This window comes from Rhinolophus ferrumequinum, chromosome 10 (genome assembly GCF_004115265.2).
Source record: "Rhinolophus ferrumequinum isolate MPI-CBG mRhiFer1 chromosome 10, mRhiFer1_v1.p, whole genome shotgun sequence".
Taxonomy (NCBI): Eukaryota; Metazoa; Chordata; class Mammalia; order Chiroptera; family Rhinolophidae; genus Rhinolophus; species Rhinolophus ferrumequinum.
In genome coordinates this window covers 26097316-26118416 of record NC_046293.1, presented here as the reverse complement: position 1 = coordinate 26118416, position 21101 = coordinate 26097316, and the positions used below count along the sequence as shown (strand labels likewise).

At 31.6% G+C, this 21101-nt stretch overlaps 1 protein-coding gene across 1 annotated transcript; it reads left to right on the top strand.

The window, feature by feature from the left end:
* Positions 1-10697: 10697 nt before the first annotated feature.
* Positions 10698-21101, top strand: LOC117028762 (NKG2-A/NKG2-B type II integral membrane protein-like). Its single transcript, XM_033117648.1, has 6 exons — positions 10698-10884; positions 11277-11372; positions 11879-11932; positions 12454-12605; positions 20609-20712; positions 20945-21101. The coding sequence occupies exons 1-6, from the start codon at positions 10698-10700 to the stop codon at positions 21072-21074; spliced, it is 723 nt and encodes a 240-aa protein (XP_032973539.1). The 3' UTR covers positions 21075-21101.

Genomic DNA, 21101 nt, shown 5'->3' with positions numbered 1-21101 from the left:
AGTTGAAATACTTCAGTTGGGATTCTGTTGAATAACTTTATTTTTCATGAAATGGAAATAATATTATGATTGCATACACTTTCAGTTATATTATTTGTTCTAACAATGAAAAAGGTTTTCATAATAATTATTGGAAAGTATTGTACATATCCAAAAGTACAGATATCATTACTCTTAGTGTATGGCTTTTATTGTTCAACATTATATTTGTGGCATTCAATCTTTCTAAAAGATCATGTTGTATGAGTCAATTTATAGGAAATGTCAAGAACAGACAAACACATAGAAGGAGAAAGTGGATTCGTGGTTGCCAAGGGCTGAGGGTGTTGGTCATGGGCAGTGACTGCTAACTGGTACACTGTTCCGTTTGGGGGCAGAAACATTCTCTTTCTTTTCACTCTTTAAAAATTAATTAATTTAAAAATACTTATTAAATGTATTGGGATAACATTGGTTAGTAAAATTACATAGGTTTCAAGCTTACAATTCTATAATACCTCATCTATATATTACATTGTGTGTTCACCACCCGGAGTCAGTTCTCCTTTCATCACCATATATCTGACCTCCTTTACCCTCTTCTACTACCGCCTCACCCCCTTACCCTTTGGGAATCTTTTTCAATTTTGATAGAATTGATGGTTGCAAACTGTGAATATACTAAAAATTACTGATTTATACCCTGCAAATGGATGTTTTTTGTCCGTAAATTACACCTCAATAAAACTGTTAAAAACCACTTGGTTTTATGTTTCGCACTGCATCTAAACATTAAGTTATTTATAAAAATTAGTCATTTTACAGTATTAACTCTTTCAGTCAATATCATGCTTTCCCCTTCCATGTATTACGTTTTCTTTAATTTGACTATTTTTTTTTAATTTTTCTATATTAAAGTCTTACACAAACATGGGTATTTCACAGTCTACATTTTGTAAATAGCATTCTTATTTGTGAATTTTCTTTAGTAGTTTTGCTGCTTTATATAGAAATACAATTGAGGTTTACATGGTGATTTTATATCCAATGTCTTCACTGATTATTTGTATTAATTTTATCATTTCAAATATATATTTTTCTAAATTTTTAAAATAGCTATTTCATTTTTAAATAATCACACTGTTATTCATTTTTCTCTGGTGCAATTACTTTTGTCCTTGACTTATTTTCACAAGTGAGGGTTTTATTTTCAGTGGTAAATAGAAAAGGCAGTAAAGGTTCTGTGTTATCATTCCATATTTTAGGAGAAGATATTTAAATATTTCATCCGTATGTATAGGTTTGTTTTAAAGTTTATTTATCATACCTTTCTCACATAAATGCAATTTCATAATATTGCTATTTTTCTGACAGAGTTTATAATTAATCAGTGTCTCATTTTTATTATTTTTGCATCAATTGGAGTGATACATGTTTTTGCTGTATAATGTTTATGAAGTAAACTACCTTTATTTCTTTCAAATGTTAAACCAATCTTGCAGTTCTAAAATAAAACTACAATGATCATTTTGTATTGTCCTACCTTAAAAATCAGTTAATATATTACACTTAGATTAAGTTGTTTTTTTCATCCATATTCACAAACAGATTACAATGAATTTTTTCTTATGTAATATACTAGGCAGGTTTTAATATAAAGGCTGTATCAGGATGCATTCCTCTTTTTCTATTATCTTGAAGCCTTTGTGTAAGAGAACTGTCATATTTTTAATGTTATTTTTCACTACTGATCCAATCTGAACTTGAGGAATTTTTGTACGAAAGTTTATAAAATGAACTCAATTTTTCTGATCATGCAAATTTTACTGAGGTTCCTATTCGTTGTACTGCATTTTCATAATTTTCTATTTTTTATAGATATTAAAATGTATTCATAGTGACTTTATTATCTCCATAATATTGGTAAAAATGATAATGCTATTCCTGAGTTTATTCTAGGTATAAATGACCAGTATCTTCTCAATTTTTTTCCACAGTCTTTTATCAATCTTATTAAGCATTTTCAATGAAAATAATTTTGACCTTGTTGATCCTCTCTACTGGAATTTTGTTGTTTGTCTTAATTTTCTTTATTTTCTGTATTTTTTTCTTCTTCATTTGGATTTAATTTCACATAATTTTATCTCTTTTAGTTTTAATTTTTTGAGGTGCATGCTTGTATTTATTTTATCCTTTATTTGTAAGATATGAATTTAAGGCATTTAATATTTCACAAAACAGAGTTTTTCTGTTATATTTTCCCTGTAATTCATATAAAAATTGTGATTCTTCATTGTGATCACTTCATTGGCAAATACATTATTTAGAAATTTATTACTGAATTTAAAATCATATAAAGATTTTTTTTTACTTGAACAACACCACAGTTTATTTGTAAACATATCATACGTGTCAATAATCAAATTGACCACACTTTATACATTTAATTGTATAATATTAATAACATACCAGAAAATAATCCATTGTACTTAGTTACAGTTTTGGTACTTTAAAATCTTTAAATACAAAATATATTTGAAATACTGAACATAAAAGGAAAAGATGAATGGACTAAAAAAAAATTTTAATTTTTGAATATTGATTCGTATTTTTGGTGCAATCTAGTTAGAGAATTTACACTGAAAATAGAAATCTATGGATCTATTCAAATGTGGCTAGTGTGACTGAGAGAGAAGTCTTAAAATTTTACTTATTTTTAATTAATTAAAATTTAAAATTTAATAGTCACATTTCAAGTGCCCACTGGCCAAACTTGGCTAGGGGCTACTGCAGTGACACTGTAGCGCTTATATTTTATATTAATATTTTTGGAAATATGAAAATATAATGTATTTTTTAGTACTTTCATGTGAACTTGTGTGTGTGTGTGTGTGTGTGTGTGTACTGGTTAACTGTCTGGTTTAACACTCTATAGTATTTTTGATATATCTACTTCTCTGATAATCAGTGAGAGGGAATTGTTTAAAGCTTCATTTATAATTATTTATTTCTTCACTTTTTTACATATTGTGAACTTGTATTACTAGGTACATATAGATTTTATTAAAGACATTGCTAACGGTTTAGACACTCGGTCTGTTCTTAAGAAATAAGCTTCCTCCTTTTCAACAATGGTTCTTGCCTTATATTGTGACAGTACATTAACTATAATGGTTTTTTACAGGTTTGTGTGGTGTGGTTTATTTTTTCATCTTTTTACTTTCATCTGTCTTTTATGCTTATGTTAAAAAAGTGTCTCATTAAGACAGCAAACAGTTATTTTAAATATAAACACACAGAATTTAAATTGAAAATTATTCTATTTATATTTACTATAACAATTAAACTATTATATAAGTTTCATTTATATATTCAATTTATATGTGTAAATATATTATAATTAATATTAAGTATAATAAGGCATCATTTAATTTTGATAAACACTACCATTATTGAACTCCACCTTTTCTTGTTTTTTTTCTTTCACAATATATATTTTTACTTTCACTTTCCACTATATAAACTTGTTAATTTAATATGCTTGAAATATTCTTTTGTTAGTGGCCTATATTTTACAGCATACATTTTTTTCCCCATTAAAATCTAACCAGTTAGTACCTCTACACTCTCATAGCCAGTGACAAAGCTACCACCTACTTTTATTTACTGCGTATGCTGTTCTTGCTCTCTTGAATTCTAATATGCATATTGATTTTAAAATCTGAAACTTTATCATGAATGTTTTATCCACTCAATATCCAGATAGATATATCAACATAATTTATTTTCTGCAACTCTTTATTTCTTTCTGTATATTAAAGTATGTATTCTGTATATTGAAGTGTATATATCATCTAAAATAAGTGTTTCATCTTTAGAAGACTCTGACATATTTTGTTTACTTAGAATCACTTAATAATCTCTCCATTTAAAAAATTCCTTGAGAATGAATGCCTTTTGTCGTAATATTAAAAGGATATTTTCACTTCTTCTTGAATTCCAATTTGTCTATCTCTCTTAGGTCACTAGGTATTATCATTAATAGAAATAATGATAAACAAATATACATAAGGTGCCAAAAAAAGTATACACATTTTAAGAAAGGAAAACTGTATTAAAATTGTAATACTCAATAATACTGATAAGAAAGATGAATACAAGTCACGTTTGACTTCTGCAATTACAAAGGAGCTCAGAGTGGTTACAATCAGCCTCCAGACACTTCGATTACGGTGAACTACTGCTTGAGCAATGCTGACCAAAGTGCCCACTTGTAAACATTTTTTTGGCACCCCTGTATATGTGTGTGTGTGTGTGTGTGTGTGTGTGTGTGTGTGTGTGTGTAGAATGTGCATTTTTATGATATATATTTATGTCATACACAGTAAATTCCAACAACTCATTGTTGTGAGTAATTTTTATTGTGATTTATACTTTCTTAGTATAGATTTCCTTAAAGTAAAATTCCAGGAAAAAAACATATTTTCACATGTAACTAAGGACATCATATATATATATATATATATATAAAACATTATTTAATTGAAAACATCAGACTTGATGACTATAAGGAAACGTGTGTCAAATTTAAAGACAATATTTGGGAACTTTATTGTGCATCATTGGCAAATGATTTTCTATAATTCTATAATGTGGTAATAGAAGAGATAAGATTATTAAATTAGTTTATGAAAACATAATAAGTTTCTTGAGATAAATGAAATTGCAAACACAACATACATGAATATATGGAATGCAGCAAAAGCAGTTCTAAGAGGGGAGTTTATGGCAATAAATACCTACAGTAAGAAGAAAAAAAGAACCCAAATAAACAACCTAAGTCTACAGTTTAAGGAACTAGAAAAAAAACAAATTGAGCTCAATCTTAGCAGAAGAAAGGAAGTAACAAAATGATTAGAGCAGAAATAAATGAAATAGAGTACTAAAAAACAATAGAAAAGATTAACTAAAGTAAGAGTTGGTTGTTTGAAAAAACAAACAAAATTGACTAACTGTTAGCTAGACTACCCAAGGGAAAAAACAGATAGGACTGAAATCAACAGAATTATAAATGAAAAAGATATATTACAACTGACCACAGAAATTTAAAGGATCATTAGAGACTACTATGAACAACTAAATTCCAAACAACTTAAAAGAAACGGAAATATTGTAGAAACAGACTACTTGCCAAGACTTAATCAGGAAGAAATAAAATATCTTGATAGAACAATTACTAGTAAGAAGATTGAATCAGAAATCAAAAACTCCCAGTGAAGACAAGCCCAGGACTACATGACTTCACCTGAAAATTCTACAAAACACTTAAAGAAGAATTAACACCAATCATTCTCAAACTCTTCCAAAAAAATTGAAGAGAAGTGAACACTTCCAAACTGATTTTATGTGGACAGCATTATCCTGACACCAAACCATAAAAGGTCACTACTAGAAAAGAAAACTATCAGCCAACATCCCTGATAAATATAGACGCAAAAACATCTCAATAAAACACTAGCAAACTCAATTCAGCAGCACATTCACCATGATCAAGTGAGATTTATCCTTGGGATACAAGGATGGTTCAACATATGCAAATCAATCAATACGATACACCACATTAATAGAATGAAAGAAAAAATATATGATTATCTCAATAAATGCAAAAAAATCTTTTGACACAATTGAACATTTGCCATGATAAAAAACTCAGCAAATTAGGCACAGAGGATACAGATCTCAACATAATATAGGCAGTATATGACACGTTCACAGTATACTCAGTGGTAAAAGGATGAAAGTGTTTTGTCTAAGATCAGGAGCACAATAAGGGTACCCACTTTCATCACTTCTTTTCACTATAGTATCAGATTCTTAGTTAGAACAATTAGGAAAGAAAACAAATAAGGATCAGTATTGGAAAGGAAGAAGTAAAAATGTCTCTATTTGCAGATAGGATAATTTTGGATGTAGAAAATCTTAAAGGCTCCACCAAGAAATGTAATATCTAATAAATGAATTCAGTAAATTTGCAGGATATAAAATTTACAAAAACCAGTAGCACTTCTATATGCTAACAACAGAACTTCTGGAAAGGGAATAAAGAGATTGATTCTCTTACAAAAGCATGGAGAACAAAAACATATTAGAAATAAGTTTAACTAAGTAAGTGAAAGCTCTCTACACTAAAAACTGCAAGACATTGATGAAAGAAATTGAAGACAGAAAGAAATGGAAATGTATCCCATGTTCACATAATGAAAGAATTAATATTGCTAAGTTGTCAACACTACCAAAAGCCATCTATAGATTCAATGCAATCCTTATCAAGACTCCAATGGCATATGTTATGGAAGTAGAAAAAAAGACTCCTAAACTTCTATGGAACAAAAAAGACCTTGAATAGCCAAAGAAATCTGAGAAACAAAGACCAAAGCAGGTGGTATCACACTTTCTGATTTCAAGCAATTCTATAAAGCTATTGTCATCAAATACTGTATGATCTTATATGCAGAATCTAAAACAAACAACAACAAAGAGGAAACTCATAAAAAACTAGTCAGACTTGTGGTTACCAAAGGTGGAGGATTGGTGGGAGGATTGGAAAAGGTCATCGAAAGGTACAAAATCCAGCTACAAAATAAATAAGTACTAGAATGTAGTGTACTACATAATGGCTGTAGCTGACATTGATGCATTATATGCAGTAGCTCCCCCATTTATGCAGGGGATACTTTACAAGACCCGCAGTGGACTCCTGATAACATGAATTGTCCCGAACCCTATATATACTGTGTATTATTTTCCTATAATTGCATGCCTAAGATGAAGTTTAACTTATAAGTTAACACAGTAGGAGATTAACAGCAATAAATAATAATAAAATAGAACAATTATAACAATATAGTGTAATTAAAGTTTTGTGAATACGGTCTCTCTCAAAATATCTTATTGTATAGTCCTCACCCTCCTGTTTCTTGTGATGAAGGGAAATAATAAAATGCCTACATGATATGAGGCGAACCATATTGTTTTTGTGACAGAGTAGCAAGAGGCTACTATTGACCTTCTGTCAATACGTCAGAAAGAGGATCATCTGCTTATTATGATGCTGGATCATCAAGACAAGACAATATCGATGGTTGAATAGCAGGAGCAGACAATGGCAATGGTTAGGGATCCTCAATAGTTAAAAGATTTTTTGCCAAATGCTTTTGGAAGAGAATTGTAAGTGGAGGTTTCTTTGTCTTTTAAACTCATCAATGTATTGTTGCAGTGGTCGCAATCCTCTGGTGTTATACAGGTGATTTGAATGCTTCATTCCATCTGATGAACTTATTCCATAATTTTTATAAAATAAGGGTTATTCGAACACAACCACTGTGAACCACAACAGTCTCTTTCATAACCAAAACGGCTTCTATGTGACTAACAGGTGGGTAGCAAAGACCGTGTGAATATGCTGGAAAAAGGGGGGATCGAATCCTGGGTCCAGCTCAGTAGGATGGTGTGAGATTTCATCATGTAACATAGCACACACACAATTTAAAACTAATGAATTGATTATTTCTAGCATTTTTCAGTTAATACTTTGGGGCTGTGGTTGATCATTTTTAACTGAAACCATGGAAAGCACAGCTGAGGAAAACAGGAAACTATTGTATATTAAAGTTGTGAAGAGATTAAATCCTTAGTTCTCATCACGAGGATAATCATTTTTCTTTACTCTTTTCATCTTTATTTTCTTTTTAACGTACCTATATGAAAAGGTGGATGTTAGCTGAACCTATAGTGGTAATCATTTCAAAATATATGTGAATCAAACAAATATGCTGTAAGTTTAGTTTCTTTTATTGCTCATGTGTCATTTAATTGTGTTCTGAATGTCTACTATTTTTCAGCTAAGTCAGAGAAAGACAAATACCATATGATTTCACTTATATGTGGAATCTAAAAAACAAATAAACAAACAAAGGAAGAAACCCAGAAAATCTCATTGACACAGGGAATGAACTGATGTTTGCCTGAAGGCAGTGGGTTAGGAGTGTCGGTAAAAAAGATAAAGGGATTAAGAACTACAAATTGGCAGTTACAAACTAGTCACAAGGATGTAGAGTACAGCATAAACAATACAGTCAATAATATTGTAATAACTATGTATGATGTCAAGGGTGTACTATTTTTGGGGGATCATTGTGTAAGTTACATAAATGTCTAACCACTAACCTGTACACCTGTAACTAATATAATATTGAATGTCAACCATAATTGAAAAATAAATAAATAAATAAATAAATAAATAAATAAATGTCTACTTTTTCTGCTCTTCCCATTTTTAGGTAAGGGAAAAAAACTTGAGCTAATTTGTTCTACATAGTAGGACTTTGACTTTTGTCATTTACAACAAATATTTCTATTAAGATACAGATAGTTATGATAGTTATGATTGGAAGATGAACCAACAAAAACTATACTTAGCAGTTATAATATTTCAATCTCTGCTTTGGTCATATAGTTTAATATTTTTTCATATTGAGAGCATATGGAAAAGTATGTAATGCCAGAATTTAGCAACCCTAAGAGCAGAATGTAAACATCTAAGATACTCTTAATAAGGCCTAAGTTGTCAGTGTTTGTGATTAAGATGGAAGCAAGTTAAGTGCATGTGTGGTCAGGACTTTTGTCCCCAGAAATCTTTTAAATGAGGAAATAATTTGGCAGAGGCACTTTCCAATGGGCAAACTAAATGACACACTACCAACCCAAAGTATCCTATATTCTGGAGGTGTGTGATGAGATAAACCGTCTTCAAAACACCTCAAGTGTAAGGATTTCCTGTTCAAACTTTAAGTGACACATTAATGAGAAATCTGCTTTTTCCACCTTGCTTCACTCTGAGCTTTCACTGTGCAGCCTGTGAAGACCACAGATATTGTTTGTTTACAAGAGTAACCTGGTCTTCCACTGAAGGATGCTCACCTTTCTGGCCTGAAGAAGGTATGTGTCTGTACTCTCCTGTCTCTCTACTGGCCCCTCTTAAATAGTGGGAGATTACAGATGCTAGACGTGATGCAACTGAGGTATACTTAATTAGCTAATAGAAAAGAATATTGGTATTTTTATTTAAGTAATTCAAGGTAAAACATTTTCTTAAACTTCTTAAGTTCTTGCCTATGGAGAATTACTCAAGGGTACATACACATGCATAATTGGGTTTGATAATAAAAACATTTAGGGTAAAATCCCAGAGGAATCATGAGAAGGAACAGTTATTTTTGGATTTTTGTATTTAATAAAGATATAATTATATGTTATATTTGATGTTTAAGCCAGCCTTTAAAAGCAGATTCTTAAAATGTATTCTTTGAATTGTGAAGGTTAAACATAATTCTTCATACACTTACTTAGATTAAATAAAAGCAGTTGGCTTTTAGTAAAAATTAAGAGGAGGTAGCTCCTGTAAAATGCTAATTTAAGCTTAATTATAAACAATGAAAAGATTTAAAAAAATTAAAGGAAACATTACAAGTAGTCACCTCACACTGATAAAGAAATGCTTGTCTAATGAATTATGTTACAGAGTCTGACATAAATAAGAAACAATAACATGTTAAATGTGTTAAAATAATAATTAGCATAACTAACATATTGTTGAGAGTTTATAAAAGCCAGATTGAATATTAAGTGTTTTACATGCATTGTATCTGCACGTTTCTATTTCCACTTTCCATTAGTGATCTAGGTTGCTAGACGCTAAGTATTTAAAGGACGTATATTATAAATTTCGAGTCAGATTTAATTCTAGAACTCACTGACCACAGAGCCATTGACTGAGTTATTAAATTACTTGATTTGATTAATTACTTTGCTTACAAAACTAAAGCTACCCTCATTGACTTTGAAAGTCATAGGAACTTTTTGGAAGTTTAAAACAACATAGTTCTTCTATAAATGATCTACATATGTATTTATCATTTTATAGTATTATATCTTTACAATTAAATCAATATCGATTTATTCGGTTACATAAGTATTTAAAACATTTTGTTGTCAATATTTTTTAGGTTTTGAATAAATTTACTGTGTCTGTAACATTTTTCAACATGTGAAATATTTCTTTGAATTTGTAATAATTTCTCATAACTTCACAATCATTAAAATAAAAGATCATTTGATAACAACTCATTCCCTTTACTAAATAAATGCAAGTCACTAAATGAAATTAATTTAGTGCAGGGAATTACTATATATGCAAACACTTCTAATTTGCCATCTTTGAGCACTCAGTCTTCAACCTTATTGTATTTCAAAATTATCATAAATATTGTGAGTCATTTTTAATGCAGAATTTTAATTTTTAATACAGACTTTCTAATGGTGTTAAAAACAATTCTCTGTAATCTGATTTAAATTGAGACTATTATTATTTATGAACTTCTTTATTCCTCACTACTTTATCCTTTTCATTGCACTGACCAAAAATACATTGTCAAATACAGAATATCTTACAAATGTATTTAGCCATGAGACAGTTATTTCAAGTTCTAAAGCATTTAAAACAAGACCTTTAGATTCTTTTAGTGGAAAAATCAGCCTAGCTCACCCTCTACCCCACCCTCTTTTACTATAAGAGATCTCATCATTGCATATATTAATACCAATCAGTCTTAAGTAAGCTTACCTTAGTGCACACTCTCGAACACCACTCAGCTGCAGAGATGAATAACCAAAGAGTAACCTATGCAGAACTGAATCTGGCTAAGGACTCCAGTAGACAGCAAGTAAAACCTAAAGATGCTAAGAGTTCCATTTCAGTAACTGAGCAGGAAATAACCTATGCAGAATTAAATCTTCAAAATGCTTCCCATGATCTTCAAGGGAATGACAAGAACTACCACTGCAAAGGTAAAAAATTTAATAGATACACAGTATAACTGTTCTAGGACGTGCAGTTGAGGTGCAGAGATGTGGGGAAACAGTAGGGAATATGTGGAGAAACACTTTTTATTTGTGGGGATCAGAGCTGGAAGTTGGAATATAACATTCTAATGTGAAATCTGAGCCCTACTTTTACTCAGGCATCGTTGCAATGTGTAGCCTTTGACCAACAACTCATGGAGCATTGTGTTTCTTGACAATGCAATGGTACATTCTGAGAGGAAGATTGCAATGGCAGATATGGGTCTGGGATCCAGTTTATGTATATAATTCCCTGTTCAGGAAGGTTCTCTGTGTGCAAACTATCTAAACAACTGTTTCCATCTCATTCCTCAGTGTTTCCCTTTCTCTCCCTGTAGATTTTCCATCATGTCCAGAGAAGCTCTTTGCTGAGATTCTGGGAGTCATCAGTGTTGTCTTGCTGGCCACTGTGGTAGCAATAGCTGTTAAAACCTGTAAGTCAATATTTGAAAAATTATAAGGGAACTTTTCTCTAATGATTGATTGCCAGTGTTTCTAAAGATTTCATAATATTATGGACTAGGCTTCTAATTTTAACATATGCAGTTAGAGTAAATGTGAATGGGCTGACGAATTTTGAAGAATAAATATCATAATGCTTGCAGAGAGCATTTTACAAATACATGTACATATATACATATAAATTCTGATTTCATAACTCAAAGACGTGCTTTAGAAGGCTAAAAGAACTTACTGAGAAATATACACTAATTCTTGAGATTGGTTAAATCAAATACTGTAGTGGAATTTGATCCTTTAGGCTTTTGAAATATATTTCCTTAAATCTTCATTAATTCATTAATTTTTCTTGTAAAATCAATTTTATTTCAGATTATTCTAATCCTAAACAGTACACCAAATGTCAAAGTAAGAAACAAAAAGTATTATGATTTATGCAGATCAATATTAATTTTTTGATAAGAATTCATCCATTTTCTAGCCACTGAAAAATCAGAGCAGAATAATTACCCCTTGACAACAGGGATCCAGAAAGGTAAATAATAATTTTCAAAGTTCTGATGTTAATACAGTTTATAGTTTGTATGGAACTCAGGATATGCAAAAACAATATTACGTTTTTTTGGAATATGTAAATTATACCATTGGGCAATAAATGTTCATAAATAATACTTTTTGGAGAATGTCCTTCTTACAGAACGATATGAAGAAATGTTCGCTTTAAATCACCATACCCGTTGTTGCCGATTGGCTGACATTTATCCTGCTATGCTATGAGACAAATAATTTTGTTTTCTAAAATTAGTTTTGTTCATTGACTTTCATGATATGTGTTAGAATGGATATTTATGTTTGTGTGTTTCGTTGTTTGGACACACAAATTATGCGGTGAGAGGCTGACCCTTATCTGTGAGTGTGAGTAATTGTATTTTATTTTACATGTACCAGCCAGTGAGGGTGCATAGAAATGTTATGCACATAATGTTTGTAGTTATGCAAATATGTAATTATTTTTATTTTTTAATTCAAATTGTTTTTTCATAATAATTTCTTCAGCATATCATCGTGGTGCTTGTTCAAAGGAGTGGATTACGTATTCCAACAACTGCTATTACATTAGCACTGAAAGAAAAACAAGGAATGAGAGTCAGATGTCCTGTGCTTCCAAGAACTCTAACCTGTTATATATAGATAATGAAGAAGAAATGGTAAGATTTTAAATGTTTCCAACATTTTATTAAAACATTATTTTGGTCTGCATTAGATTTGTAGTATTCATTCATGTTTTTGTATATATTTGTAGTTTTCTAAAAGTCTGTTAATATTCTATTGTTTAAGCCTTTAATCTTTTTTCATATCTCATGTCATTAATGCACATTTAATAATTTCCAGTTCTTACTTTCCATAGACAACCATGCTTGCATACATACCTTTTGTCTAAAATAAGACTTGCTATTTAATTTTGCTGTACAATTATCAACTAAACATCATGGTTGTGCAGATTGTTTATAAATTGGAAGGACCCATGTAATTAAAAATCAGATCATGGAAAGGAAGTTTCCAGTCCACAATATCTCAATCCTGTGTATTCTCTCAACTTTCCCTCCCCCTATTTAATCACTATTCAAATTTTTAATATTCCAAATTATCTTTGCTTAAATTTGAGCTTCATGTAATAGGGAGCATTCAGTATGCATTTTATGTGTCTCCTTTCATTCCCATATGACATTTTTGCAGTTCATCCAAAGTGCTGCATTTACCTGTGGTTAATTTTTGTTGTTGTATTACATGTACGTGACATTTTTAATCTACACCATTCAGAATACAGTTGTTTTAATGTGTGTATTATAAATAATATTTTATGAAATTCCTTGTGTACACCTTTTCCCAAATATTACAATATATTTAAAATGAATATATTATACATACATGTTATGTAGAATATATTGTTTTTATATAACATAAATACAATATTTATAATAGTTTATAGATAAAATTATATTATAATTGCACATAGGTGCAGTTATAATATGTCTTCTATTTCTCAGAATAAAACTGTGGGGCCATAAATATATGTGTACGTCAAGTTTATTAAATGATTCCATCTTTTTTTTGGTTTATTGAGTAAATACACATTTTACCAAATAGTTCTTTGATTTAAACATAGTACTATCAGGAATTTAATGTTATAATTTTTTATTTTTACAGAAAAGTATCATGATGACACTAATAGGTATTTTCCTGATTACTATTAGTTTGAAAACATCCTTCTGGGCTACTAATCATGACATTCTCTTCTGTGTGAATGACAAGTACCTGGCATGTCTCTTGCCCATTTCTCCTATATGTTGTCTGATATTTTCCTTTCTCGCAGTTCTTGTTATATTTTGGATATAAGCTCTTTTTTGAATTTACGAGATGGAAGTAGGTTTTTTGACCATGTAACTTACATTTTTCTTCTCATATTGGAGTCTTTTATTGACCAGAGAGTATTAACGTTAGCAGAGTCTCCTATATCATTTTGGGTGTCAGTGATCATTTTGGACCTATTTGTGAAATCAGTCAAGATTCATGAAGATAAATTCCTACATTACTCTCTAGGTTTTATTGTTTTCCTTTATTATTATTATCTAATTGATGGATCATAATTTATAGCAAAGATTACTTTTTCATAAATATCTATATGTGCATGTATAATTCTATACATACACATGAGCTGATATGCTTTATATAGATAGTAGGTATTATATATATCTTTCTATACATGATAATGTATATAATATTACATGTATATACATAAACATACACAGAGTAGTTCTCTTATCTGTGGGGAGTAAGTTTCAAGACCCCAGTGGATGCCTGAAATCACTGATAGTTCTGAACCTTATATATACAATGGCTTTTCTTGTACATAGTACATATGATAAAGTTTAATTTATAAATTACGCAGAGTGAGAGATTAAGAACAGTAAGTAATAATAAAATGGAACAATTATAAAAATATACTATAATAAAAGCTATGTAAATGTGGGTTCTCTCATTTCTCTATTAAAATATCTCATTTTACTATACCCACACACCCACTTTGAGGTACGACAGCAAAACTAGCACAGATTTCCTCCATAATTTCATGGATGGAGCGGTATTTCTTATGGCAGATTTTAGTGATTATTGCAGCAGATTTTTTTTGCCTTTATCAAATCAAGAACTTCCCCCCTTTTTAAGTACAGGAATTATTTTACAGCCTCTCTTTGGCATATTTGATTGCCAGTGTCACTAGTCTCATGCTTTGGGACCATTATTAAGCAAAATAAAGGTGCCTTAAACACAAGCACTAAGATCCTTCAACGATTGATCTGATAACCAAGAGCTACAGTGACTAACATTAAGGAATGGGGAGCATATACAGTGTAGATATGCTGGACAAGGGAATGATTCATATCCTGGGCAGAAGGGAGTGGGACAGGGGGTGTTTCATCACTATACTTAGAATTACATACAATTTAAACTTGAATTTTTTAATTTTGGAATTTTCCGTTTAATACTTTTGGACACTGGTTAACCGTGGGTATCTGAAACAGCAGGTAATGGAAACCACAGATAAGGGGGCACCTCTGTATATAAATCACAGTCTGTACAGTCTACAGCTGTTTGAGTAACATGGGGAAAACCTATCTCCTTTTTTGTCCTTTACTGTGTCCATTTATAATATAATTGCCTTAAATATTTTATCAATATACATATAGATTCACGTGGCAGAATGTTATAATTTGCTTCAATTTATAGTTTTGCCTCAACTATCAAACAATTTACAAAACAAAAGAGGTGATGGATAGTCTATATATCTAGTAAGATTTTTATTCTTGTTTTATTTTCCTTCCTGATGATCCAAGAGCCCTCTTTCATCATTTAATTCCTGCTTAGATACTTCCCTTTCACTGTTCTATTAGAGGGGGCCTGGGGGTGACATGTTTTCTTAGTTTTTCTGTATCTGAGAATGTCTTGATTTCCCCTTCATTCCTTAGTGGTATTTTCGCTGCAGTTTTCTATGCTTTTTGGTTGGAATAAGACAGTTAGCATCGAAAGGTTTTCTGTCTTTCTAGCCTGCTGCTTTCATGGTTACCTTTGACTGGAGAGAAAAGGCTTTTCTTGGGACTTTTGTCTGCCGTTGGGTGTTTGTGGTTTGCTGGCCTTCCAGCATCCAGTCTGGGATAAGTGAGGTAAAAAGTAATTCCAGGGAGCTTACTGCCATCTGTTTCATTAGGTCCTGAGTTCCCAGCTCTCTCATCGTTCTCGTCACAGTTTTGCTATAATTAGTGGGAGAAATAAAGAATATGCACCTTCATTATACCAGAATAAGAAGTCTGATCTGTAGCAGTTTTAATTTAATTTTCTTAAAACTAACGGTCTTGAGAATCTTGTCATGTACTTATTTGTCACCCTTATATGTTTTAGAACATTTTCATTAAATATATTGGAGTGACATTGGAGCTATTTTTTTCCATTGGTACTCAATGAACTCCTTTTTTCAAAATAAAATTTATTGAGTGACAATGGTTAATAAAGTTACATAGGTTTCAGGTGTACAATTCTGTAAATACATCATCTATATATCACATTGTGTGTTCACCACCCAGAGCAGCTCTCCTTTCATCACCACATATTTGACCCCTTTTATCTCTTCTACCATCCACACTCCCCTTTTACCCTCTGGTAACCACTTAGCTATTGTGTGTGTCTATGAGTTTTTGTTTCTTTATTTGTTTGTCTTGTTCTATTGTTCCTTTCAGTTTAATATCCCACATTTCAGTGAAGTCATGTGGTTCTCGACTTTTTCTGTCTGGCTTATTTAGCTCAGCATAATAATCTCAAGTTCCATCCATGTTGTTGCAAGTGATACTATTATATCTTTTCTTATGGTAGAATAGTATTCCATTGTGTATATATACCACAGCTTCTTTATCCAATCATCTATCGAAGGAAACTTTGGTTGTTTCCATGTCTTGGCCAGCATAAATAAAGCTGCAATGAACTTCAGAGCACATATATCTTTATGGATGTATGTTTTTAGGTTTTTTGGGTATATACCCAAGAGAGGGATTGCTGGGTCATATGGTAATTCTATTCTTAATTTTTTGAGGAATCTCCACACTGCCTCCCATAGCAACTGCACCAGTCTGCATTCCCAACAAGTGTATGAGGGTTCCTTTTTCTCGACAGCCTCTCCAATGTGGCCGACCAGCAGCCACGAATCAACGAAGAACCTGAAAGGGGGAGTGGGAATTAAATAAAGACACTCACAGTTAATTAAGATGCGATATCGGTCTCCCGTGATGCTGAAGCATCGGCTTTATTCACCTTCACCACTTATATACCCTAAGAGTACGTGCACAACTACTAATCAGCAAACAGTGGAATGCATTACATCACAGAGTGTTATCTTTTACCTAAAACACAGAAAAGCAGAAACTACTAAACAAGCCTCAATGCTATTATCTCATCAAGAGCAAATTTATAACTTTTACATACAGATACAAAATCCTTGAAACTTTCCCAAAGTCATTATCTCATGACAAAGCCCACCAATTATCCTGCTAGTCTTCAGTCCTCAGTGTCCGAGAACCGGTCACTCCCACCTCATTCCTCAGCAGCTTGCAAGCACCCTCCAGGCACAGGCAGAGATAATGCCTTAGAAGCCGAAACAAGTTAATCATAAACTGAGCCAGTCTGCAAGGCTTTAGAATAACAAGAAATCATGGCTCCCCACACTCCAATACTTGTTATTGCTAGTGTTGTTGATAACAGCCATTCTAACAGGTGTGAAGTGATATCTCATTGTGGTTGGAATGACATTGGAGCTTTTAAATGTCCAACTATAATCATTGAAGTACTTATATCTCCTTTTAATTTTGTGAGTTTCTACTCATGTGTTTGAGAGTTCTGTTGTTAAGTGGGCACATGTTTATAATTGTTTTCTGTTCTTCTTGTAATGACATCGTTAACATTTTGAATTGTTTCTTTTTATTTCTAATAATATTTCATGTTTTAACAGCTATTTTGTCTGCTATTAGAATGGCCAGTTCAGCTCTCTTATGTTTACAGTTTATAGGGTATGTCATATTTCACCCTTTTACTTTGATTTTTTGGGGCTTTGACTATAAAGTACATTCATGATAGAGAGAATATAGATGGATCTTACATTTTCCCTGTATGACAATATCTGTCTTTTGACTAAAAAGTTTATTTTATTCACATTTAATAGAGTTGGATTAAGGTCTGCTGTTTTGCTCTTTGTTCTATGTCCATGTCTTTAGGTTTTTCTTCCATATTTCCTGACATCTTTGGTCTATACACATATTATTATAGCGTTTGATTTTATTCTTCTGTTGATGGTTTGGGTACATTTTTTATTTTCTTAGTAGTTGCTGTAGATATTAGACATATATCCTTAGCTCATCACTGTCTACGTCTAGTTAATACTGACTAAATTCCAGTGAAATATAGAAACTTAGAACCAATAGAGCTTTATTTCCTCTCCCATCTGTTGGGGTCTTACTATTTCTTCTAACAATGTTGTACCGAGTCAGCCAGGACTGGTTTGTGAACAAACAACAATGCACGTTGTTTGTGACCTGGCATTCATGATTTACACAAGGATTACTCGAAATGAATCATTTTAGGGTTTTTGCACCACAAAAATAAACAAATGCTAACAAATAAGGTTTTTTCCCTCCACCCCTAAGCAATGTTCCCATTTACCAGCACGGAGTTGCATCCAGGTAGACCCAACTATACAATGTCATAATTATTGCCTTAAATAATGTCATTTAAAAAAGTAATCACAAGAACAGAAACACAGATGCTTAAGTTTACCCACATATTTACTATTTCTACTGCTCTTCCTTCCTGTGGCTATGAGTTACCGTCCAGTATCATTCACTTTTAGCCTGAAGAACATTTTTGGAGAGAATGTCTGCTAACAAGAAATTCTCTGTTTTGTTTTTGTGTATTTTGTAAGGTCCTTATTGCAACTTCTTTTCTGAAGATCTGTTTTGCTGAATTAAGAATTCTTGTTTGACAGATGTCGTTGTGTTCCTCCCCAGCCACCCCCGTACATTTTGCTCTTTGAATATGTCACTGTTCTATTTTATTTCTGATAAGAACTCATCTATGAATCATATTGTTATTTCCTATAAGTAATGGGTAACTTTTTTTTTTTCTTATTTCAAGATTACCTCTTTTAAAAATTTTTTTGCTCTCTATTTTACATTTTATATTGTGGTAAAAACACTTAAGATAAAATTTACCATTACCAATTAAAAACAAATAAACACAGGCTTGATTCTCTGAGAGTAGTTTAGGTTACAGCAAAATTGAGACAAGACGGAGATTTTCTATATACCGCTATTGGCTATTCATCTCCCTCGTCTGGAATAGGGTGCAGGACAAATGTGGATTCTGGGAGAGATAATGTGGTTCATGTGCTGCTGGAGGAGGGAAATATCTCGCCCATTTCCTGATTTTCCACTGACCTAAGGTACATCATGCTCCCGCATTTTCCTCATGATTATTTCCTTGTGTCTTCAATGTTTTTCAGGCATTTGATTATAATATTTTGAGAAGTAAATTTCTACGTGCTAATTCTATTTGTTATTTGCTGAGTCACATATGCCTACAGTATTTTAAAAATTAAATTAAAAAGTTGTTTATTCATTATGTCTCAAAATTGTCTGTCTCTGTCTCTCTTTTTATACTCAGTGTACATTTACACCTTTGTTAGTTTTCTTGATATTGTTCCAAAAGTCTCTGAGTATCTGCTTATTTTTCTCTTTTTTTCACTCTAGTTTTTGGGATAAATAATTTTTTAAACACCATCTTCAATTTCATTAACTCTCCCTGTGTCTCAAATTTTATGTACGTTTAGTAAATTTTCTTTGCAGGTAATGTTTTCCAATTCACAATTTCTATTTCACTCATTTATGTAGTTTTTCTTTCTCTATTTGGTATGTGGTTTATCACTGCCATCATTTTCAAATATAATTATTTGAACACATATTTAAAGTAATTATTCTGAAATATTTTTTATAATAAACCTAACAACTTATCTCAATAAAAGATTGTTTTCACTCTTTTTCTTGTATATAAAAAGCATTTTTGGTATGTTTTCTAATCATTTACAATTACATATTTTTGATAATATTGTGTAGTAAACTTGGATTCTGTTTCATTTATTATTTTTTGTGAGTTGCGAAACTTTAATGCAGAATATTCTGTTTAGAGTTTGCTTGCTTCTATCTCTTCTCAGTTTTTAAAATTCTAATTGTTTGTTTTTATTTTTAGTCTGGCTTCTTAGGGATTCCCGTTGTGTATGCATACCTCGGTTGACAACCAATGATTATATATTTTTAAAGTATTCAAATACCTCCAGTCTATAGGATTTCCATAGTCTGTTATTTGTACTTGAGTGTGTATGCATGTACGGGGGAGTCCTCATAAATTTGCAATTAGTTTTCAAGTCCACATTGCCTTTTATTTTTACTAGGATCATCTTTAACTCCTCTACACAAGTACACTTCTGTTTCATCAGCCAAAAATGTGTAGAGAGCTAATGTCTTCTCTTCTGGTGAACTCCTCTTTTATTTCCTCTCTATTGTATTTTTGGCTACTACTGCGTTGGACACAAAGGAGACTAAAAGCTCAGACTAGAAAAAGGGTGGGTTTTGCTCATTTTAACCTTGTAAATTCAGCACTTTAAGCTGAAAAAATAGTGGGCAATTTATCACCCCTCCCCCAGTGCTAATCAAGTGTGCTTCTGTGGAAACAACACCATTGATTTTGACAGCCTTCTCCAAATTATAAAAACTACAGTTCTGCTTACTGAGCTGAGGTGGGGATGCGGGGTGACATGGGAGCCGTCCTAGGACAGATGACTACAAATTTAGTCCTTTCTTACTTGAATTTCTAGGAGCTTTTCCAATAATAAGTCACAAGTTATTGTTACTCTTTGGTAAATTGTCGCAGCCTTGAAATTATTTATGTCAAATTCCCTCTTCAATAATAATTACACATTTTCCTAATGTGCTCAGTGTGTAAGTATATAATGTAAATGGAAAGACTGAATAAAATACAAAGAATGATCTTTATATTCCATTAGAAGTTCAAATTAGTATAAAGCATTTTTTTGGTGTCTCATATAATTTGTTTCTCATAGAATTTTTTGAACATATTCCATTCTCATTCATGGATTGAACTCTCCTACAGAACCAATATAAGATTGTTGGTGTGGCCAAATGGCTCAGCCCTCTCTTCCAAACTGTAAGTTTAATGAGAACTCTTATACTTTATGCTTTGAAGTAATTGATCATAGCAAGAAAAAGCAACATGTGAACCATTATATGCAGATTATTATTTAAGTATTTCCATACAAAATTATAAAAGGACTATTCAGATATAGATAGATAAGTATTAGTCTAAGTCAATTATTTATTCATCAAAGTATTAGCTCGTATGTTACCAGGTTAGTGATATCTTATTCTCTGTATTTCAGGTTCTCAATATCTTCAGAGATGAGCAAGAATTGTGCATTTGTGTTGTTTAAGTCACACCAGTTTTATACAGAATCCTGTTTAGGAAAAAAACTATACGTTTGTAAGCACCAGAATCTTTGCAGTATCTGAAGTTGGTATAATTCTAATTTGCAAAGA

Excerpts from the sequence above, each read along its gene's own strand:
- LOC117028762 (XM_033117648.1), top strand. The coding sequence starts at position 10,698 with ATGAATAACCAAAGAGTAACCTATGCAGAACTGAATCTGGCTAAGGAC. Across the intron at positions 10,885-11,276 it reads CAAGAACTACCACTGCAAAG|ATTTTCCATCATGTCCAGAG; the intron begins GTAAAAAATTTA and ends CTCTCCCTGTAG. Across the intron at positions 11,933-12,453 it reads GACAACAGGGATCCAGAAAG|CATATCATCGTGGTGCTTGT; the intron begins GTAAATAATAAT and ends TAATTTCTTCAG.